Here is an 18,569-nt window from a genome sequence, read left to right as displayed (position 1 = left end):
GTTTCATTATATATTCTCTGGTAAAGTTTCCCATGTATTTATCCGGCTTGAAGATCACTAAGTTTCTTTGATATGTAGGTTCATGCCTTTCATCAAGTCTAGGAAATTCTTAGCCATTATTTTTGTTTCAAATTTTTCTGCCCCATTTCTTCTCCTCTCTTCTGAGACACCAATTACTCATGTGACAGACCATTAGATATTGTCCCAATGGTCTCAGATTATCTTTAGTTATTTTTTTCTCTTTTTTTTCAATTTGCACAATTTATATTCTCTTACCTTCAAGTTCAATGCATTTTTCTTGTTATTTTAGCCTACTTTTACATGAATCAAAAACATTCTTTATATCTGCTACTACTTTGTTATTTCTAGTTTTTCCATTTTGCTCTCATTGAGAGTTTGCATATTTATTCTGAATTTCACCATATTTTTATGCATGCTATCCATCTTTCTCACTAGAAATTTTATTAATATTTTATCGTACATATTTTAAAGTCCTTGTGTCTTAAGCATAGATTTGCCTGTATTAACTGTATTTTCTGTTGCAGGAAATATGACCTGTATTTTCAGATCATATTCTCCTACTTCCTTGTGAATACCATAATTTGTGATTTTATGCTGGACACTGTCATTAAAAAATAAAAAAAAAACCTAGATAATATTTACCTCTGGAAATGTGTATACAGTTCCTCTGTCATGTTGCTGATTTAAGGTTGAGCTGGTCTCAGTTTGTTGCCATCTTAGATTTAGTGTACTACTGGCTTCCAGACATTTGAGGGCAGGTTCAAGGATTTTCCTTTAGTAGATCTCTCCTTCCACCCCACCCCAGCTCCATCTCATATCTATCTCTGTCTCTCTCCTTTACCACCTACCTGTGAGCTTCCTAGTTTTTGGGGAGTTCTCTTTGCTCTCCAGCGTCCAGGACCACACCTCTCCTATCCCCACCAATTATCACTTTCTGTACTGAAAGACCCATTTCCATATTGATTCCTTGCTCTACATCCTTTGATTGGCCATATTCCCTGCACTGTCAGAAGGCCCCATGAATCCTGGAGGGATCTTTCTCAGTTCTCCTCTTCCAGGTTTCAACAGGTTATTGCCATGTAGATCAAGAATGTCCTGAGTCCCTCAGGGCTGTTTTTCCCCTTCCTTTTCCCATTCCCCAAACCTTCAAGGGCTGCTTCCTTTTTCTTAGGGAAAGCCCTGTGTGTCTTTGAAAAGGTAATTATTTCACTCCCCTCCTGTTTTTCTCCCTAGCTTTCACTTGATTCCTTTGCTTTCAAGGAAAATGTTATGTACTCTGTAGGGATCTCTCTCAGGTTTCCTGCTATGTCCCCAGCTTTTGGTAGGGTTCTGCCTTGCATTTAGTGAAGGCTATGTTAGCTTCGTGTCTTACTATTATGAGGTATGAATTAGTTGTTTCATTAACTGCCAGCTATATGCCTGAATCTCAGAAAAATAAAGATACATAGGTATTTGCAAAAGTAAATGTTACCAGTACATGTAGAGTCACTAAAAGTTTGCAGGTGCCATAACAGAATAAAGAGAAAAAAATTGAAAGGTGAATTCATCAGGCAAACTCAATACTTCCCTTCATGACGTTAACTGAATCTCTATATAGTGTGTTGTCTCCACTATAAATGGAACATATGGTATAGGTTGGGCTTCTGTTAGAACAAAAGTATTTGGAACTTATATTTTGGCTCAGTATATTTCAGTTTTTTTTAAAGCAGGATAACACAGATTTTAAAGAGGATAACACAGATTCTTACATATATAGTATATATCATAATATATAAATACTATATTTACATGTATAATTATGTATACATTTTATACATATACATTTATGTATATACTGGAGAAGGAAATGGCAACCCCCACCAGTATTCTTGCCTGGAGAATGAATCCCTTGGACAGAGGAGCCTGACAGGCTACACTCATGGGGTTGCAAAGAGTCAGACACAACTGAGCAACTAACACTTAACTATGTGTATATATATTTTTCTCATTATGTGTGTCTATAGCGTATAGATGTATATGTTTTTATATACATATATAGTGTGTATATATACCTGATAGTTGAATGTAGTCTTATTATACTATTAGTATTAGAATTTAGAAAGATGGTAACAATAACCCTGTGTACGAGACAGCAAAAGAGACACTGATGTATAGAACAGTCTTATTGACTCTATGGGAGAGGGAGAGGGTGGGAAGATTTGGGAGAATGGCATTGAAACATGTAAAATATCATGTATGAAACGAGATGCCAGTCCAGGTTCGATGCACGATACTGGATGCTTGGGGCTGGTGCACTGGGACGACCCAGAGGGATGGTATGGGGAGGGAGGAGGGAAGAGGGTTCAGGATGGGGAACACATGTATACCTGTGGTGGATTCATTTTGATATTTGGCAAAACTAATACAATTATGTAAAGTTTAAAAATAAAATAAAATTAAAAAAAAAAAGATATGTAAGCTTCACTAACTTGCCCTTTTACTAAAAAAATGAAATAAAGCTCTCAGGAAGTTCTGACATTTAGACAGAGAGAGAATACTAGGTGCCCTTTCCTTACTCTGTACCTCCTGTTGCTACAGGAAATTTTCACTCAAAGAGCCTATTGTGTTCTCAAGCCCACATTCTTTCCTGACCTTTGTGATTTCCTAGACCTCTTCAGTTGTCTTGGGTCTGTTTCCTTGTGTATCTCTGCTTTGTACACAATTTTAAATTTGAGTCACTGTTCACTGTTGCACAAAGCATGAAGGTTTAGTAAAGTCTTTTTTGAAGTGCAGATATAAATAAATCAGCTATCTGTGTTTGAAAAGTCTAAACTAAAGTGCAGTTGTATGCTTCAGCTTGTCAATGGATATTTATGAGGTGAGCATAATACTATAACGGTTATAACAGTGAAATATATCCTGTGCAGATAGCTAGTAAAGGAGCTTGCAGGTGTTAATGCCAGCAGAATTTTAATGCTCAAGAGATGGGAAATGTGGCACTTGCTCTGCTTAATGCTACTCTGGTCACAGTAACAATCGATTGGCAAAATCAATTTTCAAATATTGCAACAGAGTTGGGGTCTATGTACTTGCTGCTAAGTCACTTCAGTCGTGTCCGACTCTGTGCGACCCCATAGACGGCAGCCCACCAGGCTCCCCCGTCCCTGGGATTCTCCAGGCAAGAACACTGGAGTGGGTTGCCATTTCCTTCTCCAATGCATGAAAGTGAAAAGTGAAAGTGAAGTCGCTCAGTCGTGTCTGACCCTCAGCGACCCCATGGACTGCAGCCTTCCAGGCTCCTCCATCCAGGGGATTTTCCAGGCAAGAGTACTGGAGTAACCAACAGTAAATATATTGGTTCCTACTGTTATCTAATTTTAATCTCCTGGTTTCATTAGCTGAAGAACAGTAATGGCACTGGACATTTTTATTTTGAGTCTCAACTTTCTACTCCTACTTATTATGTGACCTAAGAGAAGGTATTGCCAACGATGAAATGTCAATGAACTTCTTACTCTAATAGATACTTGGTGTTTCCTGAAAATCACCTAAATGGAGTTAAGGGATATGCTGGTTTGTAATATATCCGTGGTACATTCTGTTCCTTCTTATACTGAGGGAAACTGAGTAACAGAGTAAAGCCTCTGCACAGACCTGAGCTCTAAGAGATGAATTGGCATATAAGTACGTTTAAAGTTTATAAAGCATCATATTGTGCTTATTTTTTCTAGCAATCAAAGAAAAGGAAGTTAAGCGTTTAGTCTTTAGACCTAGGAGATTTATTTTTGTAGAAGAATTTTTGGAATTTTATGGAATAGTATAGTTTCAACATGTTTGCATGTTTAAGCTTCAAATTCATATTAGTTAAGATTAAATTGACATCAGCCATCTCCATGGTACTTCAATAAGTCATACCAGAATAAGAAAAGGCAACAAAGAAGGGAATTAGACAAGATTTGATCTTTTGTGTAAGATAGAGGTTGGGGTGTAATACATTTGTTGGAGGGTTTTAAAGGTTTAGAGGAGTGTGGAGTCTGCATAATTAAGAAAGTTGAGAATTAAGAGAGAAATATATTAGTTTACAATTACTTATACCTAATCCACTTGTAAAGAAATATTGAGGAAAATGTGTTAAAAAACTTAAGGATAAAAATAGAGAAATAATCATGGGCCAAAGTGTTAGCTATACCAGAAAATGTACACTAAGAATAGCAGTGCCTTAGAACATGATGTAAGTCTGAGCTTTTGGAAGTCAAGGCGCAAAGAGAAAGGCTGAGTTATACAGTTGGCATTACATAATACAAGGGAAACGCATGAGCTTACCAGAAATGACAGGCTTTTTCCTACCTAGCTCTGAACTCCAAAAATTGACCCCTTAATATCATCATCCTCAATAGCAATTTTCCAAAATGCGAAATTCTCTATATATGATCAAAGTTTATATGGGGTCTTGATATGACCAAATGTTGAAGGGATAATGCTTTAATGTTGTCATAAATATATTTAGGAAGGCATTGTATTTCTAAAGAGAAGTAAAGACGCCAAGTCCATATATATTGATAGTTTACTGGTGATCTGGTTTTACATAGGTACGAATAGCTTGAATAATAGTTATCAAACTATAATTTTAGTTTAAGCAAAAACAAAATCTCATATGAATTGTAATTTTAAAGCATAGATAAGAGTACAGCTTCTTGATTTGAATTAGGAGAGCTTGTATGTGTCTGTTTCCTCCATTCTTGTGCACTATTCCAGCGGTAGTGACTCTTTTAGAACCCATGGGACATCATAGACTACAGTATGAGAAACCAGACTGACCTAGAGAAATCAGTGGCTAGCATTTCACTTAGAACCTCACTTTGAAAGATAGTTTTGCCCACAGATCTGGGGAGGAATGATTCCAAAATTATTATTGATGAGTCCCTGAAGTATACATATTCTGTGTTATTGACTGAGTGGATACACACACACACATACACACACACACACACACACACCCTGCTTCTTTGTGCCTCAGTGATAAAGAATCTGCCTGCCAGTGCAGGAACCACAGGAGACATAGATTTGATCCCTGGGTCAGGAAGATCCCCTGGAGGAGGAGATGGCAACCCACTCCAGTGTTCTTGCCTGGATAATCCCATAGACAGAGGAGCCTGGCAAGCTACAGTCCCCGGGGTCACAAAAGAGTTGGACACAACTGCATGACAGAGCACACATGCCTACATATACCCTGGATACTATGCATGTTATTGGAAAGTTTGATGTTGTATGAAAGTTTTATCTTATATTTTCATTTAAAGGTGATCAACTCCCGTATGCATAGGGTTTGACGTAGGCTATATGTGCACATGTACACACTCATGAGTGTGAACACGCACATACATACAGACATTTCAAGAAGTTAGATTGCTGATTGTGACCTGGACAAATGCTTGAACAGGCCTTTTATGGAAACTCTTAGTATTATATACCATAAAAATGAAAATACTGACTGTGGACTATAAAATTTATTAATCATCATCTTCTGCCATACTCAGTCCCTCTTGAGTAGAACTGCACTCACATGAGTTCATCAGGGTATTGACTGTAAAAGACAACCTTCAGGCAAGTAAATGAGGTGACCTATGGGAACATGAATGCTAAAGAACTTTGGCATAGATAGTAGATGATGGTGATTCCTGAGAGCAGTCAGTGGGTTCCTGGGCTGATTTTTAGAAACATAAATATAGATCGTTAGAAAGGATCACATTTTTGCTGATTGAATTTACTCTTTGAAAACTGTTTTTTTTAACTATCAAATGTATAAATATACAGAAAAGATATAAAATAGAATGTAAGAAATCATACAGTTCCACTCCTCATAGTATGTTTGGTATAGTCTGTTAGTCTTGTCTTTTGCTCTTTAGACATACACTGTTAGTTGCTCAGTTGTGTCTGACTCTTTGTGGCCCTATGGACTATATGAGCCCTCCAGACTCTTCTGTCCATGGAATTCTCCAGGCAAGAATACTGGAGTTGGTTAGCTGTTCCCTTCTCCAGGGGATCTTCCTGACCTGGGTCTCCTGCACTGCAGGCAGATTCTTTACCATCTGAACCACTAGGGAAGCCCGCCAGACATACTCATTGCATAATAATAAATATAGTAAGTAAGTGTTAGTCACTCAGTCATGCCCGACTCTTTGCAACCCCATGGACTGCAGCCCACCGAGCTCCTCTGTCCATGAGATTTTCCAGACAAGGATACTGGAGTGGGTTGCCATTTCCTTCTCCAGGGGATCTTCCCAACCCAGGGATCAAACCCAGGTCTCCTGCACTGCAGGCAGATTTTTACCGACTGAGCTACAAGGGAAGCCCAATAATAAATATATATATATGCAAATTGGAATTTTTTCACTTATTATTTCCCTACATCTTTAAATATTTTAAATTTTTCTATTTTAATGGCTACATATATGATAGATGAGTCATAATTTAATTTTCCTCTGATAGAAATATAAATTAACTGTTATATTTTTCATATTATAAAAACGCAATGGTAAACATTTTGAAATCTTTGCCTAGATACTTTACTGGGCTGAATTCCCAACATGAAATTACTGAGTCAAGGAATATAAGCTTTTAAAGACTTATTACACATGTGGCTTACTATATAATTTTTGCCAATTTATGCTTTCACTAGCAATGCGTGAGTTCTCTTGCCACAGAAGCTCACTAATTAGGTAATGTGCTCAATATAAAGTTGCATAAAACAGTTTTACGTTCAAAGTGAGGCAGTTTTATTCCTTTTAAGCCATAATTTTTATTAGGTAAATAAAATGTCATTCCCAGATCATAATACCATGGTTTCAATTATTAATATATAAATGCCTTTCTAATATACTACAACTTATTTTAAGTTGGTAAATATGCAAATAACAATATTGTTTATAGTTTATTTGCCTCATTGATTGTTTAGCATATTAAGAAGGTAAATTATAACCTGGCCAGTAATTATCTGAATTATCATAGTTTTGAAATTAATGTACTTTAAATGTATTTGGCTATAATCTAAAGTCAGTAGTTATTCTGTTTGTTCTACCTAACCTTAATTTTTTTAAATGTTTAAGTAGTTTTGCTCCTAATTTATGCAAAATGAATAAATTTAACAATTATTTCATTGCATCCAAAGAATTCTGTACTCCCAAGGCAAAAGAATAGAATATATTCATAGTTCATTTTTAAACAAATGTAGTCCTAAGGATACTATTTTAATTCAGTTTCATATTGACTATATGTTGTTACTGTTGAAACTTATGAACTAGTGATTTAAAAAGCATGGTACAACATTCAGATTGGTTGTAGTGATTGACTAATTGAATAAATAATATGGTGTTACCTAAATCATCACAACAACAGTATACTTTGATTTCACCCATTATTTAGATGCATGATTAGAGCATGATTTTAAGTCAGGAAAATTATTTTTTAAATATTCAATAAAAATTTGGAAATATAGAGAAAATTAATGTGTTTTTTTTTTTCTGCCTACAATGCAAGAGACCCAGGTTCAATCCCTGGGTCAGGACGATCCCCTGGAGAAGGACAGGGCATGGCAACCCACTCCAATATTCTTGTCTGGAGAGGAGCCTGGTGGGGTCCATAGAGTCTCAAAGTCAGGCACAGCTGAAGCAACTTAGCATGCATGCATAATACAATATTACATGTTATTATATATTATTCTCTAAATACTGTATCACCTGAATTCAAGCTTCTTTTATTATGTTGTAAAATATAGCATAAATATAATATAGCATGCTCATTTGTGTCCAACTCTGCAGCCCCGTGGATTGTAGCTCCTCTGTCCGTGAAATTTTCCAGGCAAGAATACTGGAGTGGATTGCCATTTCCTACTCCAGAGGATCTTCCTGACCCAGGGATTAAACTCGCATCTCTTGCGTCTCTTGCATTGGCAGGCAGATTCTTTATCATTGAGCCGCCTCAGGAAGCCACATCTGTTTTAACTCTTGCTAGCAGAAACCTTGTGTTCATTTGTTTTAGCATATTACAATTTTAGTGGTTTATTTTAGAGAGTCTATAGTCCTTTCCCTGGTACTAGTATTAACCTCTATTTAGAGAATAAAGTATTAAAAGTATGTATCTATGTATATTTCTGTATATTTAGATTAGTTCAACTAACTTTTAAAAAATTTTTCAGAGCTTGATGGTTTATAATTACAGTGAAATAGGGGGGCTTCCCTGGTGGCTTAGCAGTAAAGAATCTGCCCACAATGCAGAAGATGCATGTTCAATCCTTGGGTCAGGAAGATCCCTGGAGGTGGAAGTGGCAACCCACTCCAGTATTCTTGCCTGGAAAATTCCACAAACAGAGGAGCCTGCCAGGCTACAGTCTATAGAGTCGCAAACAGTCGCGCACGACTGAGAGACTGAACACGCACATGCACGCTAAGTGAAATAGTCTCAGGAAAAGAATCGCTGTTTACTACTAGTATTTTCCATTCCAAACCATTCAGTGATGAGTCATTTGCTCAAGCTATTTTATACTGCTTTCCTTGTTACCTTGGTAACAAATCTTTATTGTATAGGCATTGTAAGCATGAGGATATAGCAGACCTATAAGCCCTGTCATATCCCATTTCCTGTGAACAAAAATTGCTCTGCAGTGTTCTGGCCTAGAGTGCTTGCTTTGCCATGATATCAATGGCAGCCCAAATGTTCTTGACCTTAAATGTAATTAGCATGATATTGACAGGTTTTGTAATCTTAGTATTGAGTAGTATTTGAAGGCCCACAGACTCTTAATTACAGCCACTTGCAACCAGGGTATGTTGCCTTGATTTTAGAACATTCTGGTAAGTGAATGGTAGTAGCTAGCATGAAATAATCCCCTGGGAGTAAGATAACTGATGGAATACTAAATAAAAATTTCCTTTGGCCAATAGTTTCTTTTTTTCTTGATTATTCTTTATCGGTCTTTTCTTTTTAGAACTACTGTATTCTATGTTTTTCCATATTATCTTCTCTCCTTTACACTGTTGTATTTTTCTCCTTTGTAGTCCATTTTTTTTTCTCTCTCAAATTCGTACTTTTTCTGTCTTCCCATTTTCAAGGTCTTCTCATCCCCAAGTAGAGGTATTCTTTTTTTAATACACCATCCATTTGTCCAGTTGTTTCTAAGCAAGTATTTATTACATGTCTGTTCTGTGTTAGACATTGTGCAATAACATCATAGACAGGAGATGGATAGTGACTGTTTTTTAAATGAGAGTTTACTATATGCCAGGTACTATTCTAAGTGCTTTATAGATATATATTAACAGACTTAATAATATAAACATTCAATTTTTAATCCCCATTTTATTGATGAAGAAATCATAAGTTGTTCATGATCCCACAGTTAATAAATAACAGAACTGGGATACATATTCAAGCTTTGGAGCACTAGGATTTGAGCACTATCTTTTCTTTTGGTCTTGGAGCAAGCAATTATGGTGCAATGTGGTTTGGCCATTATAGAGATGGAATTTCAGGGAAAGAGCCACATGACTGGGTGAGCTGAGGAAGGCTTAAACAGAGGAAGTAACTTCTGAACAAAACTCCTTTAAGTTACCAACTTCTCAATTCCTATAAATTAAAACGTGATCAGATCTTGATAAAAGTGAAAAACACTGAGTCCATGATTAGAAGTAGAGGAGGTATTTGGTTGTTTTTATCAATGTGTGTGCTAAAATCCAGGGTATATATGGTATTCAGCAGAGTTTTGAGGTACTTAAATCAATAGACTGATGATCAGTACTTAATCCCAAGGTTGGGAAGAGTTGGAGTAAGGACCTCAGGGTGAAAATCAATATGGCTTTCTTCATTTTAGTTTCTAGGTCTTTAATTAAACCACACCAAATGAAATAGAAAATAATTTAGTCTGGAATAGTTTAGATGATAACATGATTTTGAAAATTCAAGTGTACTGTGAATTTCTCTGTTTAAACCCTTCAATTGCTTAAAATAAATGAGTCAGCATCACTAAGGTTAATCTGATTTGTAGAATAGAAATGGTCAGAGAAAGAACTTTACACTTAAATCTAGGAATTGGAGAAGGCAATGGCACTCCACTCCAATACTCTTGCCTGGAAAATCCCATGGACGGAGGAGCCTGGAAGGCTGCAGTCCATGGGGTCGCTGAGGGTCAGACACGACTGAGCGACTTCACTTTCACTTTTCACTTTCATGCATTGGAGAAGGAAATGGCAACCCACTCCAGTGTTCTTGCCTGGAGAATCCCAGGGATGGGGGAGCCTGGTGGGCTGCCGTCTATGGGGTCTCGCAGAGTCGGACACAACTGAAGTGACTTAGCAGCAGTGATGAAATGCAAATAAAAGTAGAAATTCAGGATAACTTCTTTTTCAAAATGATATAGAAATAGAAAACTTTTACATTTTGTGTCCAATAAATACACAAGAAAAGATGTCATTAACTTGTATCTTTGCTCTCTGAATGCCATTCCTCATATATTTCCTTTTGTTTGGTTTTGGAAAACTGCCAGAAAGTAATATTTTTAATATACATCATTGTTTTAATATGCACGGTTAAAATCTATTTCTCATTGTATGTATTTATACTATTTATACTGTCATGGCTCAGAAGGACTGATTTACTGCTTTGCCCAAATATTTATTAATTATGTCATTTTTCTTCCTACCCCCCTGGAAAAATTTTTTTCAAAAGGGATATATCATGAAAATAACATTTAAAAATGTTTTTCTTGGCACTTGATGACAAATGTAGCTAATCTGGAGAAAAGCATCTTTTCCCTTAATATTCATTCTGAAAATCTTGTTTGAAGGTTCTAGAAAAAAAATAAATACAGTCTAAGTACATGACCTGTGATCATTTCATTATCAAGGAATTTTGATCTCATTCTAAAGTAGTCTTCTCCATGATTTTCTCCCACTTCCTTTTGCACAGATATTATCTGTAGACATTAGGCACAAAGTAAGGAATAAAATTGACAATTGTAGTAATAACGTTACTTCCAAAATTATTTAGAAGGCAGGTAATTTGATGAATATTTGCCTCTTCAGTTCAGTTCAGTTCAGTCGCTCAGTCATGTCTGATTCTTTGCAACCCCGTGAATCGCAGCACGCCAGGCCTCCCTGTCTATCACCATCTCCTGGAGTTCACTCAAACGCACATCCATCGAGTTGGTGATGCCATCCAGCCATCTCATCCTCTGTTGTCCCCTTTTTCTCCTGCCCCCAAACCCCCCAGCATCAGAGTCTTTTCCAATGAGTCAACTCTTCGCATGAGGTAGCCAAAGTACTGGAGTTTCAGCTTTAGCATCATTCTTTCCAAAGAACACCCAGGACTGATCTCCTTTAGAATGGACTGGTTGGATCTCCTTGCAGTCCAAGGGACTCTCAAGAGTCTTCTCCAACACCACGGTTCAAAAGCATCAATTCTTCGGTGCTCAGTCTTCTTCACAGTCCAACTCTCGCATCCATACATGACCACAGGAAAAACCATAGGCAAGAGCAAATGTAAACTACCTTGCTTTAATATTTCTTCATTGATTTCTGAAATTGCCAATTTGTTGTACAGTGATTTTTGAGAGGAAAACAGACCAAAATCTTGTTTCCTTTTTAATATACCATGTACAAAGGATGTACACTTGAAATAAATGTATTTTTAACATTTAGAGGGAAATGAAAAGACAGTCTAAAATATGAAGTTAGAGAGCAGATATTAAGAGAAATAGGACAATCTCCATAAGATGATGATCTGAACCCTAAAGTAGAAAGCAGTGTGGTAGCTTTGGACTAAGGAATCTGGATATGATTTAGACAGTACAAGACATCAGCACTGTCACACCAAGGAGGGGAAGAAGGGGATCTTTTATTACTAACTGGAAATTTATTTTCAACTAATTCTTGGATTATTTATAGTTATGTATGAAATAATGTTTCTCTATAAGCTTTATTGAAGTGCCAAGGAACTAGAATGGCAGACTCTCTTTGGAAATGTGGAGTGCAAATAGAGTGACTACGTGTAGAGGCCATGTAACAGTGGTGTGCACTTGTGAGAGATGGTTGAGAGTAGTGGACAGGAATGCTAATAAGTCTCTTGTGAAAGCCTATTATAAAATGGAATCACAAAGAAATGGCATCTCTCCCTTTCTCCCTGACTTCTTATTCTCAATCTCTTCTATACAGTCCTCATGTATACATTTTTGAAGCACCAATTTTATATTAGCTTTAAAAACACCAGCTTGCATAAAGGGATACTTTTATTTCATTATAGAAAATATGAGTTTGTGGCTTTGATATTTTTATTGCTAGGGTAGTAATACTGTTCTTTAAATAACAATATCAAAGTTCTATTTCTCATAGTTGTTTTGTTTTTTTTTCCCACTCTAATTCTATCATGCCATCGTGTAGATGAACTTGCTATGGTAAAGATCTGAATAAACCGTCATGCTTTGACCCAGGGGGAAATAATTATGACCATGTTTCATCTTAATGTTGACCTTACCTTGGGTAATTGTTTGTTATATCATGGTAGAAAAACTAGGTGTTCTCAGGTTTTAAAAATAATTATTTCAGTATTTCAATGAGTATTTGTTTCTTTCCTAGGGCCGGTGCATAAACTTCTCTCGAGTTCCATCTCAGTAAAAGGAAAACGAGAAGGCCAAGAGGTACGAAGATGGCACACGTTCAGAACGCCGATTTCCAACCAAATGAAAAAAGTGCATTTCAGAAGTTTTTGGAAGAGCAGCTTTATTCCTCTCAGTCAGGAAATGTTTTCTCTGCCTTCTGCTTTGCTTGCACCAAACATTTTCAAACACTTGTTCTGCCATCTACATGGGAGTTGATGAAACTCAATGGTAACTCATGATTCAGGACATTGAAAATAAAGAGGAACATTAATGGACATGCTGTGGTTTATACAAGAAAGTCTGCTTGAATGTGTAGAAGAGGAAAAAGTGAAAACAAAAGTGTGAGGATGATGTCAAAATAGAGAGGAAAAAAAAAAACAATTGGCCGTGGTGGATCCTGAATGGAGAAAGGAGTGTTTTACATGGAAACATGGCACTTGTGTGTTTACATGGCAAGATTGTTAGCCAAAGGCAGAGTGCGAAATCTCCCACCAGGCTCAGCAAATAATGGAGTCTATTGCCTTATAGCTATGTCAGATCACGGAAGCCTTCCAAGTCCCCCTACCACAGTGTGCCTTCCGGGAAGCTTCTGACTGGAAAATCTTGTCATTCTAACACTGAAAAGTGCACACGCATGACAAAGTGTAGACAGGATGCCTCAAGGTATTGGTAGCAAGCAAGATTTTGCCCTTTAGTTTTTGAAGACACCTTCCTTTCATTATGCGCTTGGGAAAAGAAGAAAATTAATAGTGCGTTATTCCACAGGAAGACAGCCTCTCACCAGAGATCTTGAGTGGAGTTTAATGGACTCATGATTTGAGAACTTGTCCCTGTGATGGGTCGATTTACCCCTCTTGCTATGTTTAGGGCTTAGTAGTGCATAAAGCATTAATATCTGCAAACATACCTAGGAGTTTGTTTTGCTTTTAATTTAAAGGAAGCAGTAACCACAAAGCTTCCGCTCAGGGTTTTTTTCTTCCTCCAAGTCTCCAAGGGCTCTTCAGCGTCACAAGCCAGCAACTCTCTTTGCATGAAAATTTCAAAGTTTAATTAATATAATTAAAGGCAACAGCAAGCAGCAGCCTGTGAAGATTTTGCTCATCTTTTTTATGCCTTTTGACATTGAATGACCTATTACTGTATGCATATTTCTTGGATTTTTGAGGGGCACTCTACCTTGGTTGTGATTCAGTTGAGAAAAAACAAAAAGACCTCCTCTCATCAAATTATAAATGAAAATATCAGGAGGGCCGACCACCTCGAAACATCGAAAATGTCTGTATTATAATTTTTTTTTTTTTAGAAAAACCACCATCGTGTCACGTCGACGATGCCAAATTATGTTAGCGTGAGCGGAAAGACTGTGGGGGAGGAAGGAGGCAGCAGCTGAAGAAAAAGCTCAAATGATCTAGTCACTTTCGATACTGTACTTCAGATGCGAAATGGATATTCGACTGGAAACCTGACAAAGCGCGCCTGCTTTGATGTGAACTGGTATAGACAATGACCAGTGGCCGGGTCAGTGGGATGTCTCTCTGCGAGCACAAAGGCTTATCAAATGACACTAAAAATAAGTTCAACAACCATCATGTTGGAAGGGAGAAGGCGAACATTTCATGTTTGGCGGGCATGTGAGTGCACAAGATGGAAACAGCGATTTGGAGCATCCCAGTATAATTACCCCCATTGTGCTCTTAATGGAAATTTCAAAGGACGGGAGTGATTCTGATGGTTGGTGTTCAGATTTGTGGCACTGTTCCAAGAAGCCTTACTCAGACACACAAATTTTTATATATAGATATACATATATATCCTCTAGCTTGAATCTTTTGCTCGAGTTTATTTATGTCACTGGCTGGCTGGATCCAAAGTCATGTGTCTCCATATTCATAAATAAAATTTTACCTGTGCTTTGGCTACCATTTTCTTTAAGCCCACATACACTCAAGCCTTGTTTGGTTGCATATTGAATTGTCTTGGCTAGTTGCAGGGACAGAATTGTATCCAGTTCCAAAATGTCTGTTATGTTCACAAATGATAGTGTTGGTAGTAATTATCCATGTGTGCAAGTGTAACTTGGAAACCACATACATCCCCACCGAGTTCTTGTAGACCATTGTTCTACATTTGCATCTGGGGCAGATGCTGTTTTCTTAATTTGGCATTTCATTTCTGATCAGTTGTTGTTTAGTCACTAAGTCATGTCCAACTCTTGGGACCCCATGGACTGTAGTCCATCAGGGTCCCCTGTCTACGGGATTTCCCAGGCCAGGATACTTGAGTGGGTTGTCATTTTCTTCTCCAGGGGATCTTCAGACCCAGGGATTGAACCCATTCTTCCTGCATTGGCAGGTGGATTCTTTACCACTGAACTATCAGGGAAGCCCTTCTGATCAGTGCACACCCCTAAATGGTATTGAAGAGCATCAAGGGTACATGCAGAAGCTAAGTCTGCTTCTTTGGTAGTTCCTTTGAATTCGTCTAGTATCATATGGCATTTCTATGACACTTTTATTTTTTATCTGAGCAACGTAAGTACACCTTTGCCCTTACGTGGCAAAGTAGGTTTCTGTAGAGTGTAAGGAAAATGGATTTCTGGTTCTAATATCACTATGAAGAACTTTCAGTGAAGAGGAAGAGGCAGTGGTCTATATACAGACTAAAAACGTATTGTTCATAAAGTTCAAAGACAGATGGAATTTTATTGCACTTGAAGATACAAACTAGATTGAGGTTAATGATTTTCTCTGATTTTGCTAACTAGCAAATTGAGAATAATTTGCTTAAGGAGTGTTGTTTTCTCACAAAAGGACAAAATTGAAAACCTCTATGCCTTTCAATTAAGAATATAAAAGGTTAAAATAAAGCCATTTCTTTAAGTTTAATAGTGTTTTATATTGAGAAACAGTTCCTGTTTAATTTTCTGGACATAATGTCAGTCAAGATCTATTTTCTGTGAATAAGCCAGTTTAAGTCTTTATCCACAATCCATTTGTGTTGCATAAGGTTGCAAAAACAATTAAGTGGGAAATGACTCCTAACTTATGTGTCTACTCTGCCTGGAAAGAAAGTTTTGAAGGCATCTATATATATTTCATAACAATGTCTGTTCTTTATGGATTTGATCCATAAATATTTATCTATCTGAAAACTTTGATACTTGGAATGTTTTCCTTAAAGCATTTGGTGCTCCAAGAAGAAACATTTGGTGCTAAGAGTTACAGCACTGATGTCTTTCCCCAAGTTAATTCTATTTTAAATTTTTAAATTTCCTTCCCAATGAGATGCAGAGTAAAATTTGAGACCCTCCATTAAGTGGGGAGCAGCATCTGTCATCTATGGATAATTACTATTTTGGCAAAAATATATAAGGTTTGAACGTTCTACATTTTAAATTGTTAGAAAGGAAATGACTTGCTTATATTTTTCCTGAATTATATTCTAACCATTTAAAATAATAAATTATTCAATATTTGTTTTTCTAATAAATCCTTACTGGATACGAGATCTGGGTGTCTCTGTGAACTTAACTTTATTATCTAGATATCACTGACCATTGTTTACTGCTCAGAGGCATTTAATTAGATTATTTTAAAAATTAAAACAGCCTGTATTGTGGCCAAGAAGGTTATTAAAGTGTTTTTTTTCAATTGAACTGCTTACATATATTATTTTTCAATTTTAAGAGGGTAAAATATAAATGAGTAACATTTACAAATATTGTAAATATTATAACTTCCTCTATCACAAAGCCTTATGGTTAACTTTTACTAGATTTTGTTCAGCATCACATTACTTTAGGAAGTTTATCACTTCTCTGTTGCTACTGGAAAAATGTTAGTATTCCACAGGAGAAAATACATAATTTTAATATGAAAGGAAATACCTATCCTAGAATCATCGAATAACTCTGATTCATCTCTTGGATGTTTAAGTAAAGAAACAAGCAGGTGAGACTGGAGCATGTTGTCTATTTGCAGGTGATTAAGTGAGTGCGGCCACGTACTCTAGGCTCAGAGTTAGATTAATATTTTACCAAGTGAATTTCTATGGCTTATTTCAGAGAACACTTCAATTTGGGGATATTTCTACTCTTACCAGGATCTAATTCAGTCAATTTGACAAAAGATAGAAAAACTTCTTTCTCATAGTGTAGCAAGCTCTGTGCTGGGTTTTTTTTATGCATTTTATTTTGGGACTCTTCTGCCAAAAGAAAATGCTGATAAGAAAGTACAGAGTATAATATGCAAATTTATATTAAAATGTGCTTGTTCAGATTGCTTTGCAAGAACTATATTGAGGTAAAGTGTGTGTGTGTGCATGAAGCAGGGGAGGAAGAGAGACATGGAGAGAGGTGGAGATTGACTCAGAGTGCATGCATGCTCAGTTGCTCAGTCGTGTCTGACTCTAGCCCTCCAGGTTTCTCTGTCCATTGGATTTTTCAAGGGAAGAATACCAGGGAGGTTTACCATTTCCTCATCCAGGAAATCTTTCCGATCCAGAGATCAAACCCACATTTCCTATCCTCATTCTTTGCAGGTGGATCCTTTACCACTGATCCATCGGGGGAGCCCAAATGTACTACAAATTGTCTTGGCTTAAGAATCAGATGATGGAGGTTCTGGACCTAGATCTAGCCACAAGTAGCTTGATGAAATTGAACAGATTAGCTTCTCAACCACAGAGTGAAAATGGATGAACTGGAAATACCTAAATTTCCTTCCAACTCTGACATTTTTATGAATATACATCTTATTTAATGTTTTAGTATTTATGTATATCATATTTTAATAACTGGCTTCATTTGTAGAATGTGATAATATTAGCTCTGTAAACTGCCATTTCATTATAAAAAAGGCATTGAACTATATAGTACAAAATCTGGTAATTAGCTATGATAGAGTAATTTCTCAGTAAATTTCTTTTAACTATGCTTTGTCAAAGACACAACTGATAATAAACTTTATATCTCCTGAAATCTCTCAAAAGTTGTGTAAAATATTGGAAAATATATTCATGTGTTTCACTTAGACTTTACAGTCTTAAGTGTCTCAAAGGCATATATAAATATAAACAGAAATCGTTAGGAGATATTTATGCTACAGTTGTAATGATTGAGCTACTTCATACCCTGCAGAAAGTTAATTTCTTCTTTGCTTAGTCAAAATTGGAAAAAAACATCTTAATTGATGATAACTGTGCTTGTGCGTCCCACAACAAGTATTCATTGGAAAACATTTTATTGAATAATGTGAACACAGCTGAGTATATGTGCTGTGTTAAAATTGCTAACCTTTTACAACGTCACCACTGTCTTATAGTAAAAGAAAACTGGTAAAGAACCAGGCTGCCTAATGCAGGAAATATGGAATGAGGGTTTGATTGCTGGAGAAAGAAATGACAATCCACTCCAGTATTCTTGGCTGGAGAACCCCATGGACAGAGGAGCCTGGCAGGCTATGGTCCATAGGGTCGCAAAGCATCAGACATGACTGAAGCAAGTTAGCACAGCATGTACAAACCCTTAACATTGTCTCCTAATTACTGTAAAATTATTTGTATCTTAGGTGAATTGTATTTTCAAGATCATAAGTGTCACTGGGTAATCCAAAATAAATTGAAAAGTTACTGAAATGTGCATCGAAGTAGTTTGGTTAGAAACCTTGAGTTAATTTTCAAGAATGTAGACTATTAAAAAGATATGCATTGCCTTTATGTACTAAAAGGAAAGGCAATTTTAAATAATTTAGATGCAAAACAAAGGATCTGGGAGCTTTCAAAGTCATAGATGATAGAAAAAGGAAGTTGTTACATCATGTGCTAAATTAGAAGCAAATCTAAACCTCTCCGCATGATTTTGTACTCCACCATCTGATTTGTATAAGTAACTAGGGAAAGAAAAGCTCACATTATGAAAGAAGAT

The 18,569-nt window shown here is 36.6% G+C and overlaps 1 protein-coding gene across 1 annotated transcript in view; it reads left to right on the top strand.

Annotated features, from left to right (window-relative positions):
- Nucleotides 1-16,296, top strand: part of ANTXR2 (ANTXR cell adhesion molecule 2) — a 179,153-nt gene extending 162,857 nt beyond the window's left edge. Inside the window, exon 17 of the mRNA XM_027544859.1 lies at nucleotides 12,624-16,296. Coding sequence (XP_027400660.1) covers nucleotides 12,624-12,662 — 39 coding nt within the window. The 3' untranslated portion in view covers nucleotides 12,663-16,296. The remainder of the gene's footprint in view (nucleotides 1-12,623) is intronic.
- The last annotated feature ends 2,273 nt before the right edge of the window (nucleotides 16,297-18,569 follow it).

This window comes from Bos indicus x Bos taurus, chromosome 6 (assembly GCF_003369695.1).
Source record: "Bos indicus x Bos taurus breed Angus x Brahman F1 hybrid chromosome 6, Bos_hybrid_MaternalHap_v2.0, whole genome shotgun sequence".
Classification (NCBI taxonomy): Eukaryota; Metazoa; Chordata; class Mammalia; order Artiodactyla; family Bovidae; genus Bos; species Bos indicus x Bos taurus.
Note: the sequence above shows the minus strand (reverse complement) of the source record. Positions and strands in the feature narration are given on the sequence as shown.